Below are 24,979 nucleotides of genomic sequence, written 5' to 3' on the forward strand. Positions count from 1 at the left end.
GACCGTGAGAGCGACACTTTGTGACATCAACAACACTATGCAACCCAAACACCCCACACATCACTTCACCAAGCACCTCAACAGCACCAGTACACCTGTTTCACAATTTCAATAATTACATGTTCACGTGTGAGCAATAGTTTTTTACCATAAAGCATCCTCTTACTTTGTTAAGTCATTTCAATGAGAGCCACATATGTTTGACATGCTACTAGTTAATATGTGAAAGAGGCTGTATGCTTCATTAGATAACCAAAGACCTTTGGGAGTCTATTGGCCAGTGTAAAAACATCATAATATTTAACTGCATTGGCCATACGATTCAATTAAAGTAAGTAATTTGTAGAAACAAATGTTGATTTAAAGTAACCAGAAAATCTAACCTGTGTTTATAAATTGAAAGCTGAAATCAGAATTTCAGTCCAGTCCCTCAGCTATCTACATGCTGAGCTAGTGAAGTGAATAAACAACATTAGGCGCTGAAATCCCACCGAAGGAAAAGCTGGATGGCCATTCATAGCGTCCTTTATTGATCACAGGACTGCAGTACAGAGCAGCATGGCACTGTGTCGAGCCCCTTACTTACTGATAATGTGAGAGGTAGTGACCTAAGCATCTCCAGGGATCAATTCAGAACCCGCGCCACAAAAACAGCCAATTAGTGAGCGTGCTTCACTGCCTCTCAGATGCATTCCAAGGGCCTCTTTTTTCCATCAAGAAAACGAGTCCATTTTCCTTTCTCTAAGGAAAGCCAAGACCATGAAAACAAACACATAATACAGGATGAGGAAATGTTGTTAATGTAGAAACCAAATGAACTTATCACACGCCAGCTCCCTTGTTTTTTTTCTCTGAGCACACATGTTTGCTGTTGGTGTCTGCGCTCATGTTGCCATGTGATGACTTCAAATTAACAGAATTTATTAATATCGGACCACTATCAGGATATTCATGGAGATTTTTATGGACTTTTTACAACCTCTACTGAAAGCTGCAAGACCTAAATACTGCTATAGAGTTTTTTGTTGTTCCTATGTTGATTTCCATGAAAAGCAGTGCAATACAAGATTACCTGATGATGATGATAATAATATGGCACTCTATCCTGTATAAAGTCTTATTTCTGGCTACTCTGAATGCCTTAGTATGAAAGTTATACAGGCTCCATGGTTACTAATACATTCCTCTGGCAACAAAAGACGGCACAAGTACAAGTCAGATGTACACACTCACTTTTTCCCCCATACTTTTTAAAATGCCTCTTTGTTTGCGTACATCCATCCTATCAAAGCTGTTTGATGCTCCCACCAAGTTCTGTTTGACAGTAAATAAACGCTGGCTGGGTTAGAGGTTAGGTCAGCGTGGATAAGGAAACATGGAGCTGGGAGGTAGTGTACCAGTGTATCAGTTTCCTCCCTAGCCGGAGACAATGTCTAAAGCCCAGCATCAGGAACAACAGTAGGACGGAAAAGAAACACAACAGAGCCACAAAGCACTAAGGAAACATGTCTCCTTTGCTCTGAGCTCAACATCAATATCTGCGCACAGCCTTGTCAGCAGTGACATTATTCAAAACAGCAAGAGCAAATGTTAATGAGTTCTTATTTGCATATTTATTTTTTTCTTTGTTGAAATGTCACTGATTATTACGTACTATGATGATAAATGCATCTGCTCATGCAGCCTGATATGTAATTAGCCATTAGGTGGAATGAATAGATCAATTAAAGGAGAGGGACTGGGATTAAGAGGAATCAAACCAGGAGGAATGCAGGAATGAGTAACAAAATAACACATTAGTCTTGAGGGGGAAAAGGCTTACCACCATTGCTTTTTGATTAGGCTAGAAATCTGGAAAGGGTTACTAATCAAGAAAAGGTGTTTTAATTCTCAGCTAGATCAAAGATATCCCTAGTTTTACTGCGCACATTCTTGAGCCCTGAAGTATGACTTTGGAAATCAGGAGATGCTGCCCTTCGCACAAGCAACAACAGTTTATTTTCTCCTAAAATCCATCTCTGTATGAGATGTGGATTTCCTGATTGTATTTATCCCCTCCCGGGATAATCAGGTGCCATGGCTCGGTCTATTTGAATTTTCTCTAACTCAGTAAAAAGGAAAAAGGGGGGAGGTGTAAAGGGGAAAATGTTTTCGCTTGGCCTTTGCCTTTTTCCAAGCCCAACTATTCTCCTGCCAGTGCTTGTTATTCACGAATGAGGAAAAAAATGCATTACTGCAGACCAGATGGGAACATTCCACATGACCAAACCAATCAATCACCTTGGTGGGACGCAGGTGTGACACAGCCGTGCAGCAACACACCATTTCACAGTCTATCAGGCACAAACACATGGTCACCAATCAATGGCACCCCGAGGACCCATGAGGAGGGGTGCTTCTCCGCAGCCCCACTGGTTCATGGCTGATGACTTCATAATCACACATCCATTCTCTCAGAGGAGAAAGGCGATGAGCTCCCTAATAACGTCTCCCACCAAGTGAACACCAACACTGTAATAGATGCTGCTTTGGTAAGGACACTAAGATGCTCCCCCTCCTGCATCACATTTTCACATGCGAGCTCACCCACCATCGCCTGTGTCAGCTCAAGAGAGAGAGAGAGAGAGAGAGGGGGCTGTCCAGAGAAACAAGAGCACATTTAACAAGCTGAAGAAATGTCCCCCAGTTGGATATTAGAATCAAGTCAGTGTGTAACATCAAAGCGTGTGTCCATGTTCAGCATTAGACGCAAAACAACTGTTGAACAGCGAAACAACAGAGAGCCGAGGTGAAGGACAAGGAAGGATACACACATGGGTTAGGAATGCTGATCCAGCTCCAAGCACTGTGGGCATATTCCCTTACCCAGAAAACCCCTGCAAACCCTAAGCAGTCTACAGTTTAAGAACACAAGCCTGCACTAAATAAAACATCAAAACAGCCTGAAGGGGATGAATCTTTTGATGAATGTTCTCTGTGGGAGATGGCTTTGTATGTGAGCAAACACTGTAGCGGCCATTTAAAAGAGTTTTGTTGATTTTAAGTTGACAAAAAAAAAAAAAGTACCGTCCCTCCCCCATATTCCTGGCAGTAAAGAAAAAGACTCACAGAGCCATGCCTCTCTCTACACTTCCCACACCTCACAGTCTCAGGGCTGTGCCAGAGCAGGACAGAACGTCAGGCGGGAGGTGGGAGTAAAGGCGAAACAAATGTTTGCATTTGGGTAACCAATCACAATCCACTACAGTCCATCAAGAAGCGAGTGTAACATTATCTAGTGTTTTGTTTGCCAGCATGGACACAGGACGCCTGGGCAAGCAGTTGTGACTGTGGAAAAAATGGAGGCGGGAGTTGGGATTGGTGGGCATGAGATTTAACTAGTAACTGCAGGACATGTTTTCTGTGGCTCATCTCAACAAGGACGCAACCTTTGATGTATTTAATTTTTATTTTTTTTAGATTTGTTGCTTCAGGTTAAGGAAACTTCAGACTGAGACGGAGATTGATGTCGAGGAATCAGGGGGTCAATTTCATGCATTCTCCACGTTGTACTACAGGGTTTAGTCTGTTTCAACAAACAGAAAGAAAGAAGGGTTACAATGAATTCATCCATCTTTGTCATCTGTGCCCAAGCTGGGTTCATACAACAATCCTGCTGGGCGGACCAAAATTAGTTCTGAAGTTGATCCACTTTTTGATACACGCAAGCAGACCACCACTTCATGCATACTTAAGCTCTGACACAGACAAATCTCACATCTCCATGAATGTGAACTTGTGAGGCTCTTGTTAGTCTAAACGTCCTACATATACAGTGGTCCCTCGTTTATTGCGGGGGATACGTTCTAAAAATAACCCGCAATAAACGAAATCCGCGAAGTAAGTTTTACAATTATTATACATGTTTTAAGGCCGTAAAACCCCTAACCACACACTTTTATACACCTTTTTACACACATTTTGTACAGTACTCCCTTAAACAGGACGCAGAATACATGTGCGTTCATACTGTACAGTATGCTGTAAAAAAAAGCATGCAAAATTACACAAAAAAAATCCGCAAGACCGCGAAAAGTGAACCGCGATATAGCGAGGGACGACTGTATGTATATATACTGTATATTTTGTGCCTCCTTCTTGGTAAATTTAATATATTCATTTATACCTATATAGAGCCATTTGTAATTCACTTATACTAAACTCCAGGGACTCCTTAATTTAGCTCTGAGGTTTAAAGTTGGACTTCTAACACATCATTGTCTCTATTTCCAAAGTAAATGAATATAATTTAGTAACATTATCCTCCCAGACATACTTTTTTTTGTGTGTGTGTGGGGCTTTTTTCAAGCTTTTTCAATAGAGACAGCTGAAGAGTGACAGGAATGTGGGGAGAGAGAGATGGGGAATGACATGTGGGAAAGAGCCACAGGTCGGATTCAAACCCTGGGCTGCCGCAGCAAGGACTCACCCTTCGTACATGGGGCGGTTGCTCTACCAACTGAACTAAATGACACCCCAACATGCATGAGGGGCGGCAGTAGCTCAGTCCATTGGGACTTGGCTGGGGAACCGGAGGGTGGCTGGTTCAAGTCCCACATGGACCAAATATGGAAGGTGGACTGGTAGCTGGAGAGGTGCCAGTTGCCGGGGTGCCCTTGAGCAAGGCACCGATCCCCCCAACTGCTCACTGGGCGCTTCTCAGGGAGGCTGCCCATCACTCCACCATCTCTCTCCAAAACTGCATGTCTATGCCTTGTACACCATGTGTGTGTATCTGGGTTAAAATGCATGTAAATAAATAGAGTGTTAAAAGAATTTCCCTGTTCGTAAGATTTATAAAGTATTTCTTCTTCTTTCTTTTTTTCATCTATATTGTATATGGTGGCATGATTTTTGCAAAAGACACAAAACTCTTTTATCTACAAAAATGAATGAATACCTGAAGTACAGGATAATAAATAAGACTAATAATAAATAAAGTTTAACTATATAACATCTTTTAAGAGCATACTATACCTTAGACTACGGTATAGATGTGTGCTATGGATGTGTACAGTAACACGTCATGTCAGATTAGACTATGGACACAGAGCTATTTATTGGTATAAATTCAAAACAAGTGTAGCTCAGTTTTAATGCTTTCAAGACAACATCTGTACATAAATTCTAGAAGTACTAAAGTCAGTGCCAACACTGTATAACACATCAACAATACATTTGTTATGTACAGAGATCATGTGAAAACTGTGTCCAGGCATCAAATTAGTTAAGAGTTACACATTCCCTGGCATGGTTTGTGTTTACAGAGAATATTCGAGACAAAACATTTAAGACTTAATGACCACTGGCTTTTTTGGCATATATTGAAACTACACAGTGACAAGATATTTAATGCTGTCGGCATTGGCAGAGCCGAGCACTGAAGTCAGCAGACTTTAATTGTCCCACTAACAGTAATTCTTCTGAATGAATCATTTCCCTTTTAGCTTTGCGCTTGTATTAAATAATCTCTAACATTCTTCTTGGCATCAGCTGCAGGCAGCATGAGGCGAGGGAAATGAGAGAAGGGGGGAGGGGAGAAAGAAAGGAAGAGAGTGGAAAAGGCCAACAAGCACAAAGGGTCTTAGCAACAGAATTTGGATTTATCAGAATTTATTTTAACCACTTTCCCAAAATGTGTATTTTCAGCAAAAAATAAAGTTTTTAGGGAAGACTCTTTTCGTTGTGCAAACATTTGCTCATCTGTGCAATTATGCACAAGCCAATCAACACACATTACAAACATTCTCTGATATAAAATGCAGCAAACAAGCTACATGGAGACACCTTTCCACTGACTGTAAATAAAACCTAGAGACTTGTTATGCCGTCATACCTTGGCCATGCCCAAGCTCTTATTTTATTCACTTTGGGGAGACAGCCCTCCAGGCCTACAGAGACTACAGCTGATCCCCTGCAGCTGGGCAGCCTTGCCAGTCGCATGCTGGGGGCCAGGGCCCAACGAAGGCACGGCCGGGGCTGGGCAGGGCCGTGATGGGCTGTGAGAAACACAGGGGCGGGGAGGGCTGGGAACTGTGGGGAGAGGTGGGCGGCATGGGGATGGAGAAAAGGGATTTGTGCCCTTTCAGCCCGTCTTCAGCTCTTCATGCTCCACTGACCACCGTAATAGATAAGCACACCCTGCAGCTCTGCATAATGACCGGCTACATCCACTAAACTGTACTGCACCACATCTTCCCGTCTACCCCTCTCTGCTCGCAGCTCTTGTCAAATATATGGCAGATACATACATTCTGGGGTTGTGCAGACAAGTGAATGTGCATGCAATTGTTTACCATGAGTTAATATTGTATTCAGCTCTTGGTGTGAAACCTTGCAGAATACTGTGTGTGTGTGTGTGTATGTGTGTGAATGACAGAGCGGAGAGGAAGCATCATTGGCAGCACCTGTGACCCACACTGCAGTGGAAACTGAGTGCACACCTGAACAGCACCTGGCCACAATCACAGCCTGGGTCTGAAGAGGGTCTCCCATGAGACAGAGCATTAAGCACATGACACCTGCCCCAGTAAAAACACACTGGGGATGCTGGTGTGATGTGGGATATGACACTTCATGAAAAGCCTTGAGGAACAAGGGAAAAGACTGCAAGAGATGAATTCTGTTCCTGTGCAAAAGACTGCCCTTTTTTTTGTTTGTTTGTTTCTTTAAAATGCCCTGTCATTGGGGCGGCCGGTAGCATAGTGGGTTAAGCGGCCGCCCCGTGTTTGGAGGCTATAGACCTCGCTGCAGCTGGCCCCGGTTCGAATCCCGCATCGGACGGTTAATTTACTGCATGTCACACCCCCTCTCTCTGCTTCCTGTCTATCTTCAGCTGTACTATCAATAAAGGCATGAAAGGCCAAAAAAATAATCTTTCAAAAAGAAAAAAGCCCTATCAGTGACAGAACTCCATGATTTAATTCTTCAATTTTAAGGAGAGGAAACAGCAACTAACCTCACCATCAACTATCAAACACTCAATGCGAATATGATGCAAATCTTAGGCCCTAGCACAATGGTGCTACTTTCCCTTTACCAACATGTATCATTATTATAATTATTAAAATTTTAAACTATCTAGAAGGCACAGACAAATAGACGCTGTGTGATTACCCTGTGACATCCACAATATCAATCCAGGACAATAATGATCATCTAAGCAAAACCATCAGATTATAAAAAGATATTGTCTAATCACGCACTGCTGTTTCACATCAAAGGTCAAAGGTCCAAATGTACAACAATAATAAAGCACTGACATGAAATCATATCATATGAAATCATATGAAAACATTAAACCATCAGGTAAAATACAAAAATGAGATAAAAAGCAACAGACTCCTAAAAGGCTCTATGCAAGTCATAATAATACTATAGATATTGTGGGTCATACAGTAGCTGTCACTTCATTATTTCTGTCATATGAGACAGATTTCTGATTGTACTAAGCAACAAACAACAACAGCAACAAACAAATTCACTTAGACAAACATACTATAGTTAAGGATTATTGAATCACTTGGTCAATTAATACATAAATGCACACTGGTTCTACTTTTTAACTGTGGCCCTTGTGAGACTGAGCTCTGAGGTGCCTTAGATTAGTATAATTAGGATTAGGATACAATACAACACAGAGAGCGTGTCTGTGATGTATTATGTAACTACAACAGCAGTACTGTGCTGTCTAGACATTGTCTTATCGCCCTTGAATAATTAAATTCAATGCAGCAGAAAACTCACCAAGGCAATAACATGTTCTGTTAACTAACAATGAATCATTAAAAGTCCAGTGTTTTTTTATATTTAGGGGCCTCTAGCCACAGATTATGGCAGAAACTAAATATAATATGCATAACTATATTTCATTAGTATATAATCACTTGAGAATAAGATGTTTTTTGAGCCATAGTGTTTCCTACATGCCAGGAAGGAAAGGGTGTGCAATCAGCAACTACACAGCTCGATGCCACCACTACTTTAAAACATTATAGAACTTTTTTTTTTTTTTTAACCTTATAACAAAAGCCTCATTACCGTTGATGCTACACTGACTTGTAATCAAGTGAATAGTGCCTCTGCCATTCCCACTGTGCGACATGTACGCCTGCTCTTGCACCATGTAACTTTGGTCTCTGGGTCGGAAGAAGTGCGTGATGCTTTACAGCACTGAGAAGATAATAAAGAAAACTTTTCTGGTCTTCCACTTCAACTCATGTGTTTACAGTTTGCTGATGGACAAGTAAAGCACCTTGCTGAAAACTGTAGCTGCTGTTAGGTAGTTAGTTAGCTTAGTTGTACTGCCTGTGTCTTAGAGACTCAGAGCAAAGCGAGTGGTAGTTACAGTGGTAGTACAGGAAGTTTGGACCATTGGTAGGAGAAATTTTTCAGGGGATGACAGAGAAAGCTAAATAGAGAAAAGGAGAGAGTGACTGAGCAACAAGTCTCTAGGTGAGAGTAAATCTGAGACTTTTAGTCGTTGGCGAGAGTTTTGTGAAATAAAAAGCTGAAAGACTGATGCAGAGCTGGACTGTTGTTGTTGTTGTTGTTGTTGTTGTTGTTGTTGTTGTTGTTGGACTAGTCCAGCAACAAGAGTTACAAGTGCAACAAGACAGAGCCGGCTGCTATATCTTGTTGCACTGTCTGGTTGTTTGGCTGTTAGCAAAGTTGTCATGCATTAAACTGCACTGAAACTGGGGGCGCTAGACCGCAAAAAATACCAAATCTTATCTTATAATGTTGCTTTGAAGTTGATAATAAGGAGATTTTCTCCATAGGTCACATACATTTGCAGCACATAAACAAATTCTGATGCAGTAAAAGGTGACGTACAGCGGTGAGTGAAACTAAATGGGACATCAACACAATTGCTCAATCACACCCAGGGACTCACATTACAGACACATGTGTATGTTGGCAAGCTAGGAGCAGGACGCATGTGGCTGTATGCGTGTGCTGATGACAGTATTAAGCTGATTAGTTTTCATGCAGGGCTAAAGCTGTATGAGTAACGTATGAAGCACACAGGGAAACGTGAGTATGAAAGTACGACTCAGCAGTTGTGATATCACGCCCTCAGGCACATGGCAGGAAAGAAGAGCAGTCATCACCACAGCTATGCAGTGGGAGTTAATGTGAAACCCAAAAGGAAAAATGTCAGCTGTTTGTGTTTATTAAACAACAAAGAAAAAAAAAACAATTTTTGAAAGGTATATTGAGCTTTTCCACACTTCGATTATAGTCCTTGGCTCTCTAACCAACCTTTTCTAATTAAATTAAATAAATACATAAGTTGGCCAGTGAAAACAGAGAAACACAGTGATGAATGGTTGACTTAAAGCATTAAACTATAAGCAGTAATTTTAGCCTAAAAAATAATGAATGAAATAATGTTTGGGAGTGATTTCATAGGTCTTTTGATGTCTCTTTATTTCTACTACTTTTCTCTAATCCAATCAAGGCCACAGCTGTGAACAGATACATCAACCTTGTCTTGCTAATTAGCACTGCGACTGCAAAGCATCATCAGAGGTTAACCCTGAGAATCAAAAGGCTTTCTACACTTAGTGGAAAACAATACCAGTCCATTAAGTAAATAATGACAGAAAAAGCAAACATTAAGCAGTGTACACACCAATCACAATACAGCGTGAAATAAAAGAGCAGAGTGCAGCTCTTTCAGTTGTAGCTCATCGCCTCTGGTAATTGCCCAGATTGCTTGAAATCAACCTCCCCCACTGGCTTCTCCTCATCGAGCTGACACCACAAGGAAAAATCTTAGCAGGTAATTAGATCTAACCATTCCTTGTCAGGGCTATGAACTGTTAGCTATCCCCGTGGCTAAATAATTAGAACAAGTGAATGAGAAAGAACCCTCCACTACAAGACCTATAGAAGACCTTGCGTCTAGCATTACTACACACTGAGAAGGAAGTGAAGGTTCAGTGAATTACACCCATCATTAGCTGCACGGGAACATGAAACATTGGGACATAACAACTGTGTAAATCTATAAAATAAACGTGTAATCCTAGAACAGATTACATTTAGATTTGGATCTTAGAGTCTAATTCAGTCATGCTTTGAAGTCATTTGTGAATGCCATGTCATTAGAGACAATAAAATGAGACTTCTAATTGCCAGCTAATCTGTGATGTACAAGTATTACAGAGAGATACATTAGTGAGATGGTGCTCTGTTACCACAACAGGCAGGCATAGGGGTGCGCAATATGGCCTTAACACAATATCACAATATTATGAGGTGTATTTCTCACAATATATGTAGGGTTGTCAAAAGTATCAATACTTTGCCACGTGTTAAAAGTGATACAATCTCCTTTAATTAAACATTTGATAGTATCTAAAGCTCAGAAATGATAAAACAAACATCTAGAATCAGAACGACGCCAGCTATGATCGATTAACTAGTACAGAGCTTCTTAACCGGGGTGCCAGGGCATACAGAGGTGCCATCAGGAATGGCTTTAAAAAAATATATTCTGACTTTGCAGAAAAAAATGCATTCAAAATATAATATCCTCCGGCTAAAGCTCATAATAAAAATGCACATCATTAGTCACTTTATTCAACCCCTTTAGTCGTGTCACGACGTCATGGTCAGTGAATGACTTTCATGACTATGTGATGCATATGGAGATATGACAGGTTGAACTCACCTTTCACTAGTCAGATTTTATTTTTTATTAAGGTATTTTATTGATTTGAAACACAACCGACAAGAGCAAGTGATGATGAAGTGTAGAAAGTATGTCACTGGAGGCTAGAGACAGAAACAAAGCCTAAGAAGCCACACATATTTGCCGAGACGGGCACTGGATTTGGAACAACTCTCTGATCAGTCACCTTTTCCACATTTTCCCACCCAACTGATCGTTAAGCAGACATGCTGTATATATGTGTGACGACCTAAACTAGGGGTGGAAAGTTCTTTTCTGTCCGTACGGCCACAGGAATCACACAGTGAGTAACTGCAAATGTCTTTGTCCAAACAAGTCTCTTTCAACTCATGTGACGAGCATGGGAGTCGGCACCCTGTGGAGGACGCTGTCATCGTTAGGCAGTCAGGCATTCACCCAAAACTCCATTCTTCAGCCTCACACCCCCGCACATCCTCCTGTGAGACTGGAATAAGACCGTTCACAGGAAACAGGCTGTTTGATTGGTTTATGTTACTTACTATTCATTTGTATGACCAGACTAGTTCAATATTTAATTCACAATGGTGTAACCCATCAATTATTCAAATCTAACATAAGCTCCTCTAGCACAGCCATCTAAAACACACTATGACTGTACAACCTCACACACCACACTCACTCCTTCCAATGAATGAACCGAGAGTTGTCTGTTTGAAAACAAAATATATCATAACAAGAACATGTTTATAGCGCAATGTTTCCTTTAGCTACATACACAATGACATGATTTATGTCTCATTGTCCTGCTGTGTGGGAGTGATTCCTGCTTACTATGAGTCATTTTGAACACATTTAAATATACCCACAGTATGAATGTATACAGTATTGTACAGTACTACAGTATTAGCACTACAAGACTACACACAGAGTGTTGATATTATCCAGTAATCAGGTATCATCATGTGTTATTCTACTTGTTGAGCAGTGATTGATAGCTTTATAGGTCTTAGGTTGGTCCAGTGTTTCTAGAGTAGACTAAGTTTCAAGCACATGCAAATCATAATATACAAGACCAGAACACGATATAGTAAATATTTAGTAATTGTTTGTCTCTAGTTTCTTTGATCTACATTATTACTATTGTTTTGACATTTGGTGGGCACATGTTAGAGGCAGCAGCAGCGTAGCAAAGGATCAGACTTTTGCAGTAGGATGAACAGTGCATTCGAAATGGAGTGACCTGTTTTTCAAACTGAAACTCAAGAAGTGTCCTTAAGTGTTTTTTCTTCCTCCAGACTGATGTTCTCAATTGTGTTCAAACTCTAAAAATAAATTAAATTGTGGAGCTATTTGGCCGAGCGGCAGTGGGACTATTCAGTCAGTGGGTTATTTGATAAACAGGAGATAAATGACTAAAATGAGGACTGAGACTTTATGTGCTGTTTTTTTCCAGAGGAAATTTCTAATCAGCGTTGCATTTTCTAATACAAAGCATGGTTTAGATCTGCTCTGCTGATAAACATGATTCATATAAACATGGAAAGCTTGTCATTAGGGTTATAAATTGGGCACTTCCCAGAGTTTCCAGAGTTTCTGCAGTAAAATCTGTCTTACACGTTTTGCCCTAGGCAGCCCTAATCAGTATCACATTGAATTAATGGTGGAGCATGCCAGTGAGAGAAATGTCTCTCTCTGTTGTTCAATGATGTCACCCATTTGCCAATTTTGAGCATTTTCTCTGCTTTGAATTTATTTTCTATAAGCAAGGCCCTGAATTGAACATCTATTTACTCACTGTTTGTTTCTGTGATCATGGGTTGCTGTAGCATTTGCAGCATGTTCAAGTGAAACAGACAGTCAAGTTGGCTTGATGTGTCACGGCCATAATAGTAATTTCCAGCATTCAGAGCCATTTACCCACTGGGAGCATCTTTACCAGAAGAGCATCTACAATTAGCATTTATTCTCAGCACTGTGATAATAAAACCTACGGTGACAGGAAGAGAATGAAATACCAGGAAGTCCTACCATGAATCCATCAATCATCTTATCAGCTGTTAAGATGATTGTACGGTTACGCGATACAAGTAGTCTACCTGCACCCTTACAAGTATTTTATTGACCAACACATGACACACAGCCTCAGGCAAACCATTTGTTTAATTGAAGTGAATTTCTCACACCTGGTGGAAAAAGTCCTACCTACAATATAACTGTACATTTCAGTGTTGTGTGGTTCATTGATGAGAAATAATCCTTCAGACATGATTTAATGAAGGTGCTGAAAACTCCACAACGCTATGTAAATCTGTGGAAAAACAGTTAGTAAGATCATATTCATCTTGAGGCTGAGCTAAGCAAAGGCAATTCCAAGTTTACAATCATACTGTCTGAACCTGACATATCGCTGCTACAGATCGCATCCATATTCTGCAGCTTGTGAGCATAATTGCAGACGCAGTTGAAAAGGGGAGAGATACGCCGTGTGTGTATGTGTGTGAAACAGTCATGTGATCAATTACAAGAAAGATAACATTTTGTTTCAATTCAGCAGCACCCATTTGCAAACTAATCGCTTTGGTTGGAAACCAGTCTCCAGGGCCATTACATAATGAGCTGAGATGTAGTTAGCCATAAAACTGTCAAGTGGTTACACATCACGATGATGCCAGGCCAAAGAGCTGGATAACACAAAGCCCTTAATTGTTATAAGAGGAGAACATAGTATAATAATGTAGTGGCAAGAGGTAGTTTTTTGTTTTTATCAAAATACAAACTATGATGTGGTAAAAAATATATATTAATTTGTGTTTCAGAGAAAGATGAAGCCATAAATAGGCATCAAAGTTAGTGGGAGGCAGACCTTTGGTATATTAATGTCACAAAGGCAAAAATAAAGTACAGATACAGGACAGCAGTGAGTAGAAACTAGTAACTAGAGAAGTTAAAATAGTTAAAAAATAATTTATGAATGGACAAAATGTAAGTAAAGTTGACCAAAACCTACAGCACTGAATAGAAGAGACCAAATCTACGTCCTGTGCTCATATCTTATATGAATAAATTATAGTAATAGCACTCACTTTTATATGATTAATGGTGTTATGAAATCCAGTTTGAAATCCAATTAAATAAACACACTTGCAACATGATGGGTGGTGTCGATGAAGGGGTACTTGAGTTAATCTGGACTGTGGGAGGTATTCTAGCCCAAAAAGGTTAAGAGCCACTGATCTAAAACACTATAATAAAACTATTGCTCTGAAAATGAAATGTAAAATGCAGAAATAGAAATCTTTGAATGACCTACAACAAATTGCACATTGTCGATTCTTATGTCAGACAGTCTGTTTAACCCCACACCCAGAAAATCACTACCCTGCTGCCAATGATAGTTGCTGGGGGCATTTTTGATGTCTAGGAGACAGCTTCTTATGACGGAAAGCTATACTGATGGTGTGACTTCTAGCCTGGGGGAGGGTCATCACAGGAGGAGGAAGAGGGAGAGGGGGATCAAGGGAAGAAATGAAGACAGCAGGAGATGAAGAAAATAATAACCCTGTACCCTGGCAAGCCTTTCTGTAGTGCTACCTCGAGATGCATGATGTGTGTTAACCTCAATCAGGCTTTTTTTTTTAACAGTCTTTCCACTACCAAAGGGCATGTGAGGGGTGAGTTGAAGAGAATCACTTACTTACCCATTATGTTCGAGTTCATAAAAGGTGTTGGGGACAATCCTTCATGGGACACTAATCGACTGTCACTCAAATGATCGCTGTAATGAGGGCTGTCTGCGAAACCCTGGGGGGAGAGATCAGAATATTTAGCACATTATAGGGGAAGTTCACTGATTGAGTGATATAGCATACCACTAATGGTGAGAGGAGAGCACAACTGGTCGGTTATGCTAATAAACTGTCCTAATACCAAAAAATAAATAAAGAGAAAGAAAAACAGATCATTATATATACTGCTACTGAATACATTTGCATTTATAACCTCATTATTTGCCATGAAAATACAACTATTCAGTGAACTTGTTTGTGTTAACAAAGCAACAATGGTTGTCATGCCTTGTGGATGTGAAACCTACCTAGAGTTTGATTTGAATCTGAGGGTTGTAAAAGCAATTATGGCTATATCTATTAAAGACTTACGTTTTTAGTGTTATCTTTTAACCAAAAACATAGGTATAAACAAGCCTAAAAAGCTGCTTTTGCTGTCATGCATTTGTATAATTTATTTCACTGTTTGCTCTTATTATTTTATTATTATTCGGTTAATTGTTTGACTTTCCTAGCTGTCTACTTTTATTTTGTAAAGCACTTTGCATGAAATGTGCTATATAAAAAGTTTACGATTGTGATTATTCTGATTATTTATTTATTTTTTTGTATTTTCATGTGTTCATACCCTAAAACAGACTTAAGTATGCCCAAACCATAAAACTATAGTATGAGACCATCTTTGGGTCGACTGATGCAAAACAAATAAAAACAACATGCACCACTTTTTTTTCCCGCAAGTCCAGAATGTCATTATCGTTAGAGTTTGACTTAAACACACCACTAAATTTCTCAAATGAACTTTAATATTTATTTAAGTTATTATCACCAATTAAATTGTTGTAAACATTTGCCAGTTTGTGCTGGATTCTCACAGCTCATAAAAAAACAACTGGTGCTGTAGAAACCGTTGCTTTATCTTTAATTGTCATACATCTATAGAACATATAAACCCAGCATATATTTGTTTGCTGTTGTTTTTTTTTATTCTACCATCTTATCTATATGATAACAGGTTTATATACCAACCTATAGTTCATCAGTAAGTGTTGTTACATGGAGGGGGGAGAAACAGATTCAATCCCACATCATTCCCAGGTACCTGCAGCTTAAAAAAATTGCCTTTTTCTCCTGCAGCTTAACAGAGCCTTTTCATGACAGTTATCAGCTTCTGGGGCTTAGGTCTAAATATCGGTCACAGTATGGTTTTTGAAAACTCGGGGTCCCATGTAATAAAAGATACTCCGTTACAGTGCTAATCCCGAGCCCTGTGAAAATCCTCCTGTGCTCCAGTCAAATACATCCCCAAACTACATTAACTCCCACCAGAGAGACCGAGCAGCAGTGGGCTTGCATTTCTATAGAGCTATTTTCACCAACTCATACCCTTTGCATTCAACATACAGTAAAAAAAAAAGTAAATCTTATTATCCATCTTTTTTTGTGAGTGGATGGTGATGGAGTAATTTCAAAGGCAGTGGAGTGCTGTGCTGTGTCGAGGGAATCCTCAGAGACTCCCTATTGTGCTGCTGCCAGGCCGCACACACACTGTTAATCACACCATGAACAGACTCAATAACAACTAGCAAACTGACACACGCAGACTTACATGTACACAGCTCACGTAAGCAAGCAGGAACACATTTCCTCTCTTCCGCAGCAATACAAAGAAAAAGATTCAAACTATTGTCTTAAAGGAAAAGTTCAAATATGCTTATTCACTTCCTGGTGAGTGAGATGATAAGAATGATGCCCCTCTCATCTTGGTCCTTTAAATATAAACCTAAAGCCAGCAGCTGATTATCTTAGCTTAGCATAAAGACTGGAAACTGGGGGAAACAGTTAGCCCGGTTCTGTCCAGATAAAAAATAAACAAACAACTACTAGCACCTCCAAAACTCAATATTCAACCTATTGGTATAAATACCAAAGTGTAAAAACAATTTGTCATTTTACGGGGGTTTGACTATTTCCTGACTGGGACTAGAAACTTCCAGGAGTCCCTGCTTGTTGCCTGGCAACTGTTTTCAGCCAAGAAATATAAAACGGTGAACTGTCTTTCTTACACTTAAATTTTTTAATTAAACAAATGAGACATAACATATTAATTAGTAGCTCTGGAGCTGGCTGTTTCTTTGTTTTTACTATTAGCCCTGGTTGTAGCCTTATACTTAAAGGACAAACATGAGAGTAGTATTGATCATCTGATCATCCAACTTGCCGCCAGAGAATTTCCCAATATGCTGAGCTATTCTTTTGAAAAAATATTAGAAAGCACTTGGTGGTAATGAATACTCGACACTTTGATTGTTATGACTGCCACAATAAATCCAGGCTCAGTATATATGTGTGTGTGTGTGTGTGTGTGCCAAAGCAACCACACTGTGTTCGCTCCTCTGGGACTGCTAGATCATCAATCACAGATCCCTCATCATTCCCAAACACTGGTGGCCTACATCTATCCAAGACACTAACACACGCTGTCATTGCTGCCACAGGGCTGCGTTGGCACTATCGGCTGTCAGATCATCGTGGCAGCATGCAGGCTGGAGCTCACGCCTTGTCCCCCAATCACTCGCCACAGTGTTTAAAAGTCATCCCTTTCGGACTCTGTGCTGCATCCCAGGTGAACAGAGGGCTGCATGTGGCAGCTTGGGAAGTGATGATATGCTCATGATGGATGCGTGTGGGGTCGAGTATCAAGTCGGGGCAGGGCACTGGGGAAGTGGGGGTTGTCGTGCGGTGGCGGTGGGCACAGCCCTGACTGTCAGACCGCCAGCCTACAGCCACAGCTGCCCAGGATACAGCGGCTGGCTGGGAGCCAAGGTCAGCACGGCAGGGCTCGGGACTGTTCACAGTTGACTGATCACACACTCGTAGCTCACCGGCTCAAACAAGCTCAGGGACAGGACTGAATTCCCTTTGTAACAGACTGAAATGTGAAGCACCAAGGATTTCTTCAGGAAGCCTTGAACAGATATCATTAATAGAGCCTAATTTGGGACATTTTAGATAATATCTCTTGTTTTTTAAATTCTTTGATTCTCATTTAACAAAATAATGGAAGAAAAATATTAATTCTGTAAAAACTAGCAAGTCTGTAAGACCACTGCCTTTGAAAATCAAGGAGAAGTAGAGAACAACATGACATGTCTTGACAACACAGCACACATCTTAAAAATCTCAGCGACCCAAACATCTTTGCAAACACATATATGTTCTGCACCCATAGTAGGGACCTCAGAGTGTTCCCCAAAGTCCAGACTGAACAGCCAAGGTGACTGGACAGTACCATTCTTGTTTGAAGCCCTGGGTTTTCAGAAATATTTCTGAGATTTTATATATATATATATATATTTAGAAAAGGTGGTAAAATAATGGCAACAAAAGACCTGTTCATTTCATAATATAGAAAGCAGACTTGGTGGTATAATACCTGAATGGTAGCAATGTCCATTATCGTTAGTTAGTTCACTCCAGGTGATTCCTCATGCTGTATAGCTTTCATTTATATCCTGAGATAATGGTCAACATATGATGACAAAAATGGACATGAGGATGGACGTGTCACTTTACTCCTCACTGATCAGATGGGTGATACCAAAAAAGAAACAGAATTTTTAGAAAACTCCTTTTTGCTGAAAACTGTTGGTTACAGCTTTGTTGAAAAGCTCTAAAAATCTTGTCTACACCACACACAACTCAGCCTCATTTTCCACCTGTCACCTGAGTCTACAAATGAATGTTAGTTATGTATATCTGTAAAGCATCATGTTATAACCGTGTCATGAATTATACATCAGTCTTAAAATGCACTTTTTATTTAAAACAGGTTATTATAGACTACTGAGGTTCATAAGAAATGCCACTCACTTCTTAAAGCAGACTATATAGGATATAATATTTTATAGGCTATATAAATCAAAGCCTGTATCAATATAAGGTGTGTATGCAGCTGTGTGGAGAGTGTGGCATGTGATTGTTTACGTGCACGCCTTATGGAGGTGCAAACAGCTGTCTGCTGGCTGATGTTGTGCGCTGCAATGTCAGAAACAGTCATTTATATGCACCTGGAGCAAAGATATCTCAAGCGTCTCTGTCTTATGATTCAAATCAAGCCGCCTATGTTACCATAGCCTCTAGATGTTCATTCGGGAAGGGCACAGAGAAATAAACAAGGTAACGCAGCCAGAGCGGTTCTGACATTTAACTGAATTCTAATAGAAAGTGACAGGAGAGTGACATTAAATGAAATTCATACAGGGCATCTAGAACAACCAATGTGTGAGGGACAAACAAACAAGGGGTAGAGATGTTCACACTAACAGTGAGACATTCTCGCTTAAACACAACAACAGACATGTAGTTGAATATTTCCCCCATTAAAAAGGCAAAAGCCTGTAATACTTAAAAAAAATCGGCTAACCTCATTTTCAACATGTATTTTTTTTTTTTTATTAATCACCACCGACTGTGATCTTTTACTTCATCAACAGCGATAAATGTATTGTGTATTCTTCTTCTTTGTAGATCCGTGATCATAATATAATCTAAAGTTTGAATTGCTACAGACAGAAGACACACCTTCTCCCTGCATAGTGCAGAATAAAATTAACTGTGGTCTAACAGCGCAGTGAAAGTGAATGACAAAACGTTTATTTTTGCTTCAAACCAGCTTCAGTCATGGACAAAGAAGTGTTTGGATGTGCTACAGAATCAGAATCTTTCTGGTGAAGTGTATAAGTAGATGGCTGATGTGGATGGATTGGCAGCCTGAGAGTTGGAAATGAATCACCTACACTGGCTATGTAATCTATCACATCAGATAGTCACAGGTTTTTATCTAATTTACAACATGTGTCAGTGTCACTGGTGTTTACAGCATATTAGAGGCAGGTAGAAGAACAAACTAGTGGCCTTGGAGGTCTGCCAAATAGAGGTCACTAAATCTCATTCAAACCTTCCTTAAAAACACAAAGCACCTGCAGTGTCACTGCTCTGGCTCATTTCACTACTGTTGATAGAAAGGTTTCAAATGCACAAACAATGGCAAGTACTCATCCTGAGACTCAACAGCTTGTTACTGTCTACTTAAAAATACACTCTGAATTCGAGCTGATACGATTAATACATTAGCTGATGAACAGAAAATTAAATAACAACTTTTTTGATATTTTATTATTTGTCTCAGTAAAACATGTAAATGTGATGATATGATGCCTCTGTTATACATCAGTGTTAAATAACTTTGGACAGCAGCTGCTATCCATTCTGAGAAACTGTGGTACACCTTTTTTACTATTTTGTGTCAATTCATAGACTAAATTAATTATTTGATCAATCTGTTAATCAATAAAATAATTGGCAGATTGAACGATAATTAAAATAATACCACCTAATATTTCTTCTTCACTTTCAGAATACCAACAGAGAGCTGGGGAGGGAAATTTCTAAGGGTAATGAAGTGTACCTTTTAATCAGTGTTCATGTTTGTCCATTAGTCATCCTTTTTATGACGGTGATTCCCCATTTTATCAAACGCAAAGTCATGTCTTCAGTAGCACAAAAACTGGTCACATACTAGCTGTCTCTAAGATCCAGGGACATTAAAACATTTTCCCTCTATCAGAGATCTGCCTTGGGGTAAAAAACTATACAGTATTCTTTCATAGAGAAAATGCTGTGCAGCTTTAACATGTAATCTGAACTGAAATATTTTAACAGACCGCCCTTTCTAAAAGGTATAGCATATCATATTTGGGTAGATGAAAATTCCACCTCCCAGGAGAACATTAACCAGAGAAATATTATGCGTCTATTACAGGTCAAACAACATGACTGGGATAAGGTGAGACTAAAACATTGTGAATGCACCGCTTTGATGTAACAAGTGTTAAATGATGTGCTGTGGAGCAGAAAGGCCATTCAGAGGCATTAAAGTGTGGGTCATCTTACCCGGGAGGACTCATAGGAGGGACTGGACTCGCCACCTGGGGCCCACGACGCTTGGTTGGTCCGCTCCTCCATACCTGTCAGAGAAAGAGATGCACAACTCAGTCAGCAAGTCAAGATTTTCACATAGTTCAATGTACATACAATGAAGAGGAAGGTAGCAACTAAATCACAAGACAATACCGGTGTAGTCCTTAGTGTCTCCTGTCACATCTCTTTTTTCCCACAGGTTCCCTGAATGTTACTTTTCAAGATAAAAGAACATGCTGTTTGTTGGTCGATCTATTTAAATAATGCCAGTATAGGTGAAACCATTATGTGATTTAGTGATTTTGGTAATACATTTGCTTGTGCCAGCTTGTTAAATGAGTGTGTGTTCTGCTTTTCTATGTTTTATATCACTGTAAAATTAAATATCTTTGTCTCTGTCTTGTTTTCTCAAGACATGTAAAGACATGTCATGTTGCACTTTTTGCTGGAATTTTCACAGATTTCCAAAATGTATGTTTATTAAAAAAAAAAAAAATCAAAGAACAAACTGTCGTTGCTGCCCTAATTAGCAGCCAAAACACGCCTGACAGCTGCTTAACACTTCACTTAACAGAGAGTTAAAACAAACGTTTAAATGGGATACTTTACAAAGGCATTTATTACTCTGTGTGTGCCTGTCAAACATAGTAGTCAAACCTTGAAATTCACTTCCACTTTTTCAGGATGACCTGCATAAACATTGCAGATGCTACAGATAATTAAAAGGAGAGACAAACTGTATGCGATATCTAAAGTCTGAGTAACATCTAACTCAAAGTGTAACAGTTGAAGTTACACCGAAAAGTGACTAATTAATCTTTTCAAAAGTTAAACACAAAAATCCCATGGTGTCATTTAGTTTGCTTTGCCTAAATCATGGCCATGAATAAACACTGTTTTACGTGCTTCAGTTCACCCAAAAACAACTGAAAACATGATTTGGCACTGATGTATGCCAGGCTACTTTCAAACAGCTGAGCACTAAAACTTGATAAAATTCATTTTTAAATGAAAGAAAACCTCTATGTTTCGAAAGTCAAACAGATAAACAAATAAAATCAATAACTCCAACCAACTGCAAAGCAAGACCATCTGGCATATATTGAAAAATATAATATCTGATCTTTAAAATCTAATTTATGTGATATAGTCTGTAAACATATTTGATGCCTCAATTGTTCTTGCTGTTTGAAACAATATTGTGTTGCAGTAAAAGCCAAAGTCCCCACAAACAAAACATAATTGCAGAGCGGGTACAGCATCAACATTCTCTAAGTTATTGATTGTCCCTGTTGTAATTTCATCTGTCTCAGCAAAATGCAATATCATTTGTTCATTTTTAGCTTCAAATAACAAAATATCAGATTTAAAGAAATTGTGTATACCCAGAAAAATAATAAAATAGAAAGCAGCAAACAAAGCCTTTTAATATTAAGAATATTTGTAACTTTAAAAATTATATTCACCGAGGTGCCTTCACGCTGCAAGGTCGGGCAAACAATCCAAGACAACGAATTTACAAGACTGAAACAAACAAACTCTAAGAAAAGCAGAAGTAGGATCTGCAAAGCAAAAACCAAGAAGAGCCTGTAAACACAGATCAAAATGTGGCACAAATTCAAAGTAGAGCTCAACAAACTGACTACAGCTAATGATTCCCTTTAACTAGGCTCAAAGAAGCTAAACCGCTACATCTCATAATGGGCACTTTGATAATGAGAACTGATGAAAAGACACTATGACCGGTTTTAATGATGATGACTATGATTAATACATTTTAATATGATTGTACCTGCAATTATGTGATAATTAAATTTAACTGAACATTACCCAATCTGAAAACCAGTGTGGGTGATTCATTTCCAACTGTCATGTCACTGCCAATCAGTTCTCATCAGGAATCTAATTATACACTTCACCAGAAAGTCAGTGACGTTTCTCGAACCAGAAGTCATGCTCCAGTGAGCAGCGTTAAAGATGAGTTTCATCCTGACAAACATGTTGTTTTACTAACACCCACAAGATTCATTTCCTCTTCAGAAATACTGTTATATAGTATACTGTATAGTCAACTGTCTCCCTCATCAATTGCCTGTGTTATTATCCACATTCATAACTGTGATTGCTATGAATTTTACTTCTGTACGTGGATCTGAATTTTGGTCCTGTGACATATTGTGGGCCAATTGAGGCCTTTTACACACTGAATGTAACAATGGTCAGTGTTTGCTCTCTGGGCCACGGGCTGTCATCTCGTCTGATTACCATCTCCTACCAGGGCTCAAGGGTCCCCTCTCTTCTCCAAGCACAGACAAGGCAGCACAATAAGATTACTCACTGACACAAGAGGCAAGAAAAAAACCCACAAAAACACACACAAATGCACCGGCTGTAGTTTAGGTCTACTATATTGGGAGGATGCGTCTCCAGATGCACAAAATTCTACAACAGAAAAACGACACTGATTCTCCTTCTTGTGCGAAAAAAATTAAGTCGCAGTGAAGAACCTACAAAGATTTATCACCTAGCTCTGCAGCTCTATTGATCTTTTTAAGCCTGTTTTAGCTCAGTTTTGGATTTACAGCCACAATAAAAAAAAATCTCATGCATCAAAAAAAAAAGCTCAGATAACCCAAATGTACCCTACCTTCACTGCACCAACCTGCAGGTGGACGAAGTTGGCGAACACACATGATGAACATACACTCAATCAGTTTATTAGGGACACCTTTATAACACTTATAACACATACAGCAAGGTTATACAGTAATTCAAGGTTTTTGTTGAAACTGTTTGTTAGTTTTGGAGGATGAACGTTTGTTGTGAGGTATTTCTAATATTTGTCCTCACCATTGAAATCATTGAAACTGCATCTCAGAAGCAACTTTCAGTTGTGGTTATTCTCTAACAACTTAATAAAAGATTTACAAAAACCAAAAAAAAAAACTTACTTGACTTGGTAATATTTAGCTACATTTTGAGTCAGTTTTAAAGAAGAACAAGTGAACATAACAAAGCCTTAAATGAAAGACGGCTACACTAGAGGAAGACACGTGATGGAAATGCTCGTTTTTCTATCTTGCTTGGTGGTCCTGCTCACAACTCCCTAAAACTGCTTGACGACTCAATATTATGCATTTTACTTGACTGATCCAGTCACGCAATCAAGTTTGAGATGGAAGTTGCAGAGTGCAGGTCTGTCAAAAAAAGAAAAAAATGATATTCAGCAATTTTATTACAGGCCATATGGTAGATACATTTTGTATCCTTGAATGTCCTTAAAGTGTGGTGACCCTCAAGAATTTTTATACCCTGCATAAATTAGAGGTGTACTAACAGTATCTGTATTGCTGAGATGTCACAATTCAGCACACGCGAAACAAATCACAATATAAAACCTGTCTGCTGCGGAAACATGTCTCCTAATGTGTGGCTATTTTTAAGATCATTATTTAGAGGAGCGACCTTGGTTATGGAGGTAAAATGTCATTCTGCTACACAGTACTGACTATACCATAACCTATGTATCGCAATGAGGAGAAATATGTCAAACGAAGCGGCTGGCTTCAAAAGATGAATAAAACTGGCCTAATGATATACATATACATATTTATACTGTTGTAAATCTGTGGTAATGGTTTGATGGTCAGGGCAAGCACAGAGTGTAGCTATCATAACGGACTCCTCTTTTCTCACTGTCTCTGCTGGGTCATTCATAAACAGCTGCGCCCTCCCAAAGCTCCCAACTCAGCAAAAAATCGTCCAACAGGAAGACTAAGGTCTTCTCTGTCTAAAGAATTGCAAAACCTTACTGATATCGTACTGATATTTGGAGCCAGTGCCAGTATCCAAACTACAGGTCTACAATCTATTTTCTCCATTGAGGGTGCTTTCACATATAACCTGCTGCATGCTCCTCTCATTTAGTTTGTGTGAAAGCTGTCAATCAAACTCTCTCGCAATAAACCCCTCCGTTATATTGCAGAGCATGTCATCGTTTTCATTCCGTCTCGACCTGTTTGTCATTATTCATAGGATGCAGCTGATTTGAAGTCCAATAATAAAAATAAACATAAATATACAAAATAAGAAGGATTTTAAATGCAACATGACTTCTTCGTCTTAACAGACGGCTTTACATTACACCGATAGCGTCTCTCCGCTGGCTTCCTGTTCGTTTTAGAATTGATTTTAAGATTTTACTGATCACCTTTAAAGCCCTCCAGGGTCTGGCTCCATGCTGCATAACAGACATGTTGACCCTTTATGAGCCAGCCTGCTGCCTTAGATCCTCAGGTGAGGCCTTTGTGGCTATTCTAAAGTCGAGGCTTAAATCTAAAGGTGACATCAGGACCCCTTGACTTTGGACCGCCCTGCCTGAGGGAAAAAAGGCTCACAGAACCAGTGGTTTCTTTTAAATCACTTCTTAAAGCACACTTTTATTATTTCCCCATGTGGGTCCATGTTGCACTGTTGATGAAGGATCATGACATCACCAAAACTGTCCAAT

General features: G+C 39.5%; 1 protein-coding gene across 8 annotated transcripts in view; it reads right to left on the minus strand.

The window, feature by feature from the left end:
- Window positions 1-24,979, minus strand: part of tcf12 (transcription factor 12) — a 75,172-nt gene that overhangs the window by 43,305 nt on the left and 6,888 nt on the right. For 7 of the 8 annotated variants that reach the window (XM_019270516.2, XM_019270517.2, XM_019270518.2 and 4 more), the window contains exons 4-5: window positions 20,443-20,516; window positions 14,401-14,503 (exon numbers count right to left, since the gene is read on the minus strand). In XM_019270516.2, the coding sequence (XP_019126061.1) occupies window positions 14,401-14,503; window positions 20,443-20,516 (177 nt within the window). Of the gene's footprint in view, window positions 1-14,400; window positions 14,504-20,442; window positions 20,517-21,935; window positions 21,995-24,979 lie in introns of those variants that run through there. The other variant, XM_027281507.1, reaches the window with a different exon arrangement.

This window comes from Larimichthys crocea, chromosome VIII, assembly GCF_000972845.2.
Source record: "Larimichthys crocea isolate SSNF chromosome VIII, L_crocea_2.0, whole genome shotgun sequence".
Lineage (NCBI taxonomy): Eukaryota > Metazoa > Chordata > Actinopteri > Sciaenidae > Larimichthys > Larimichthys crocea.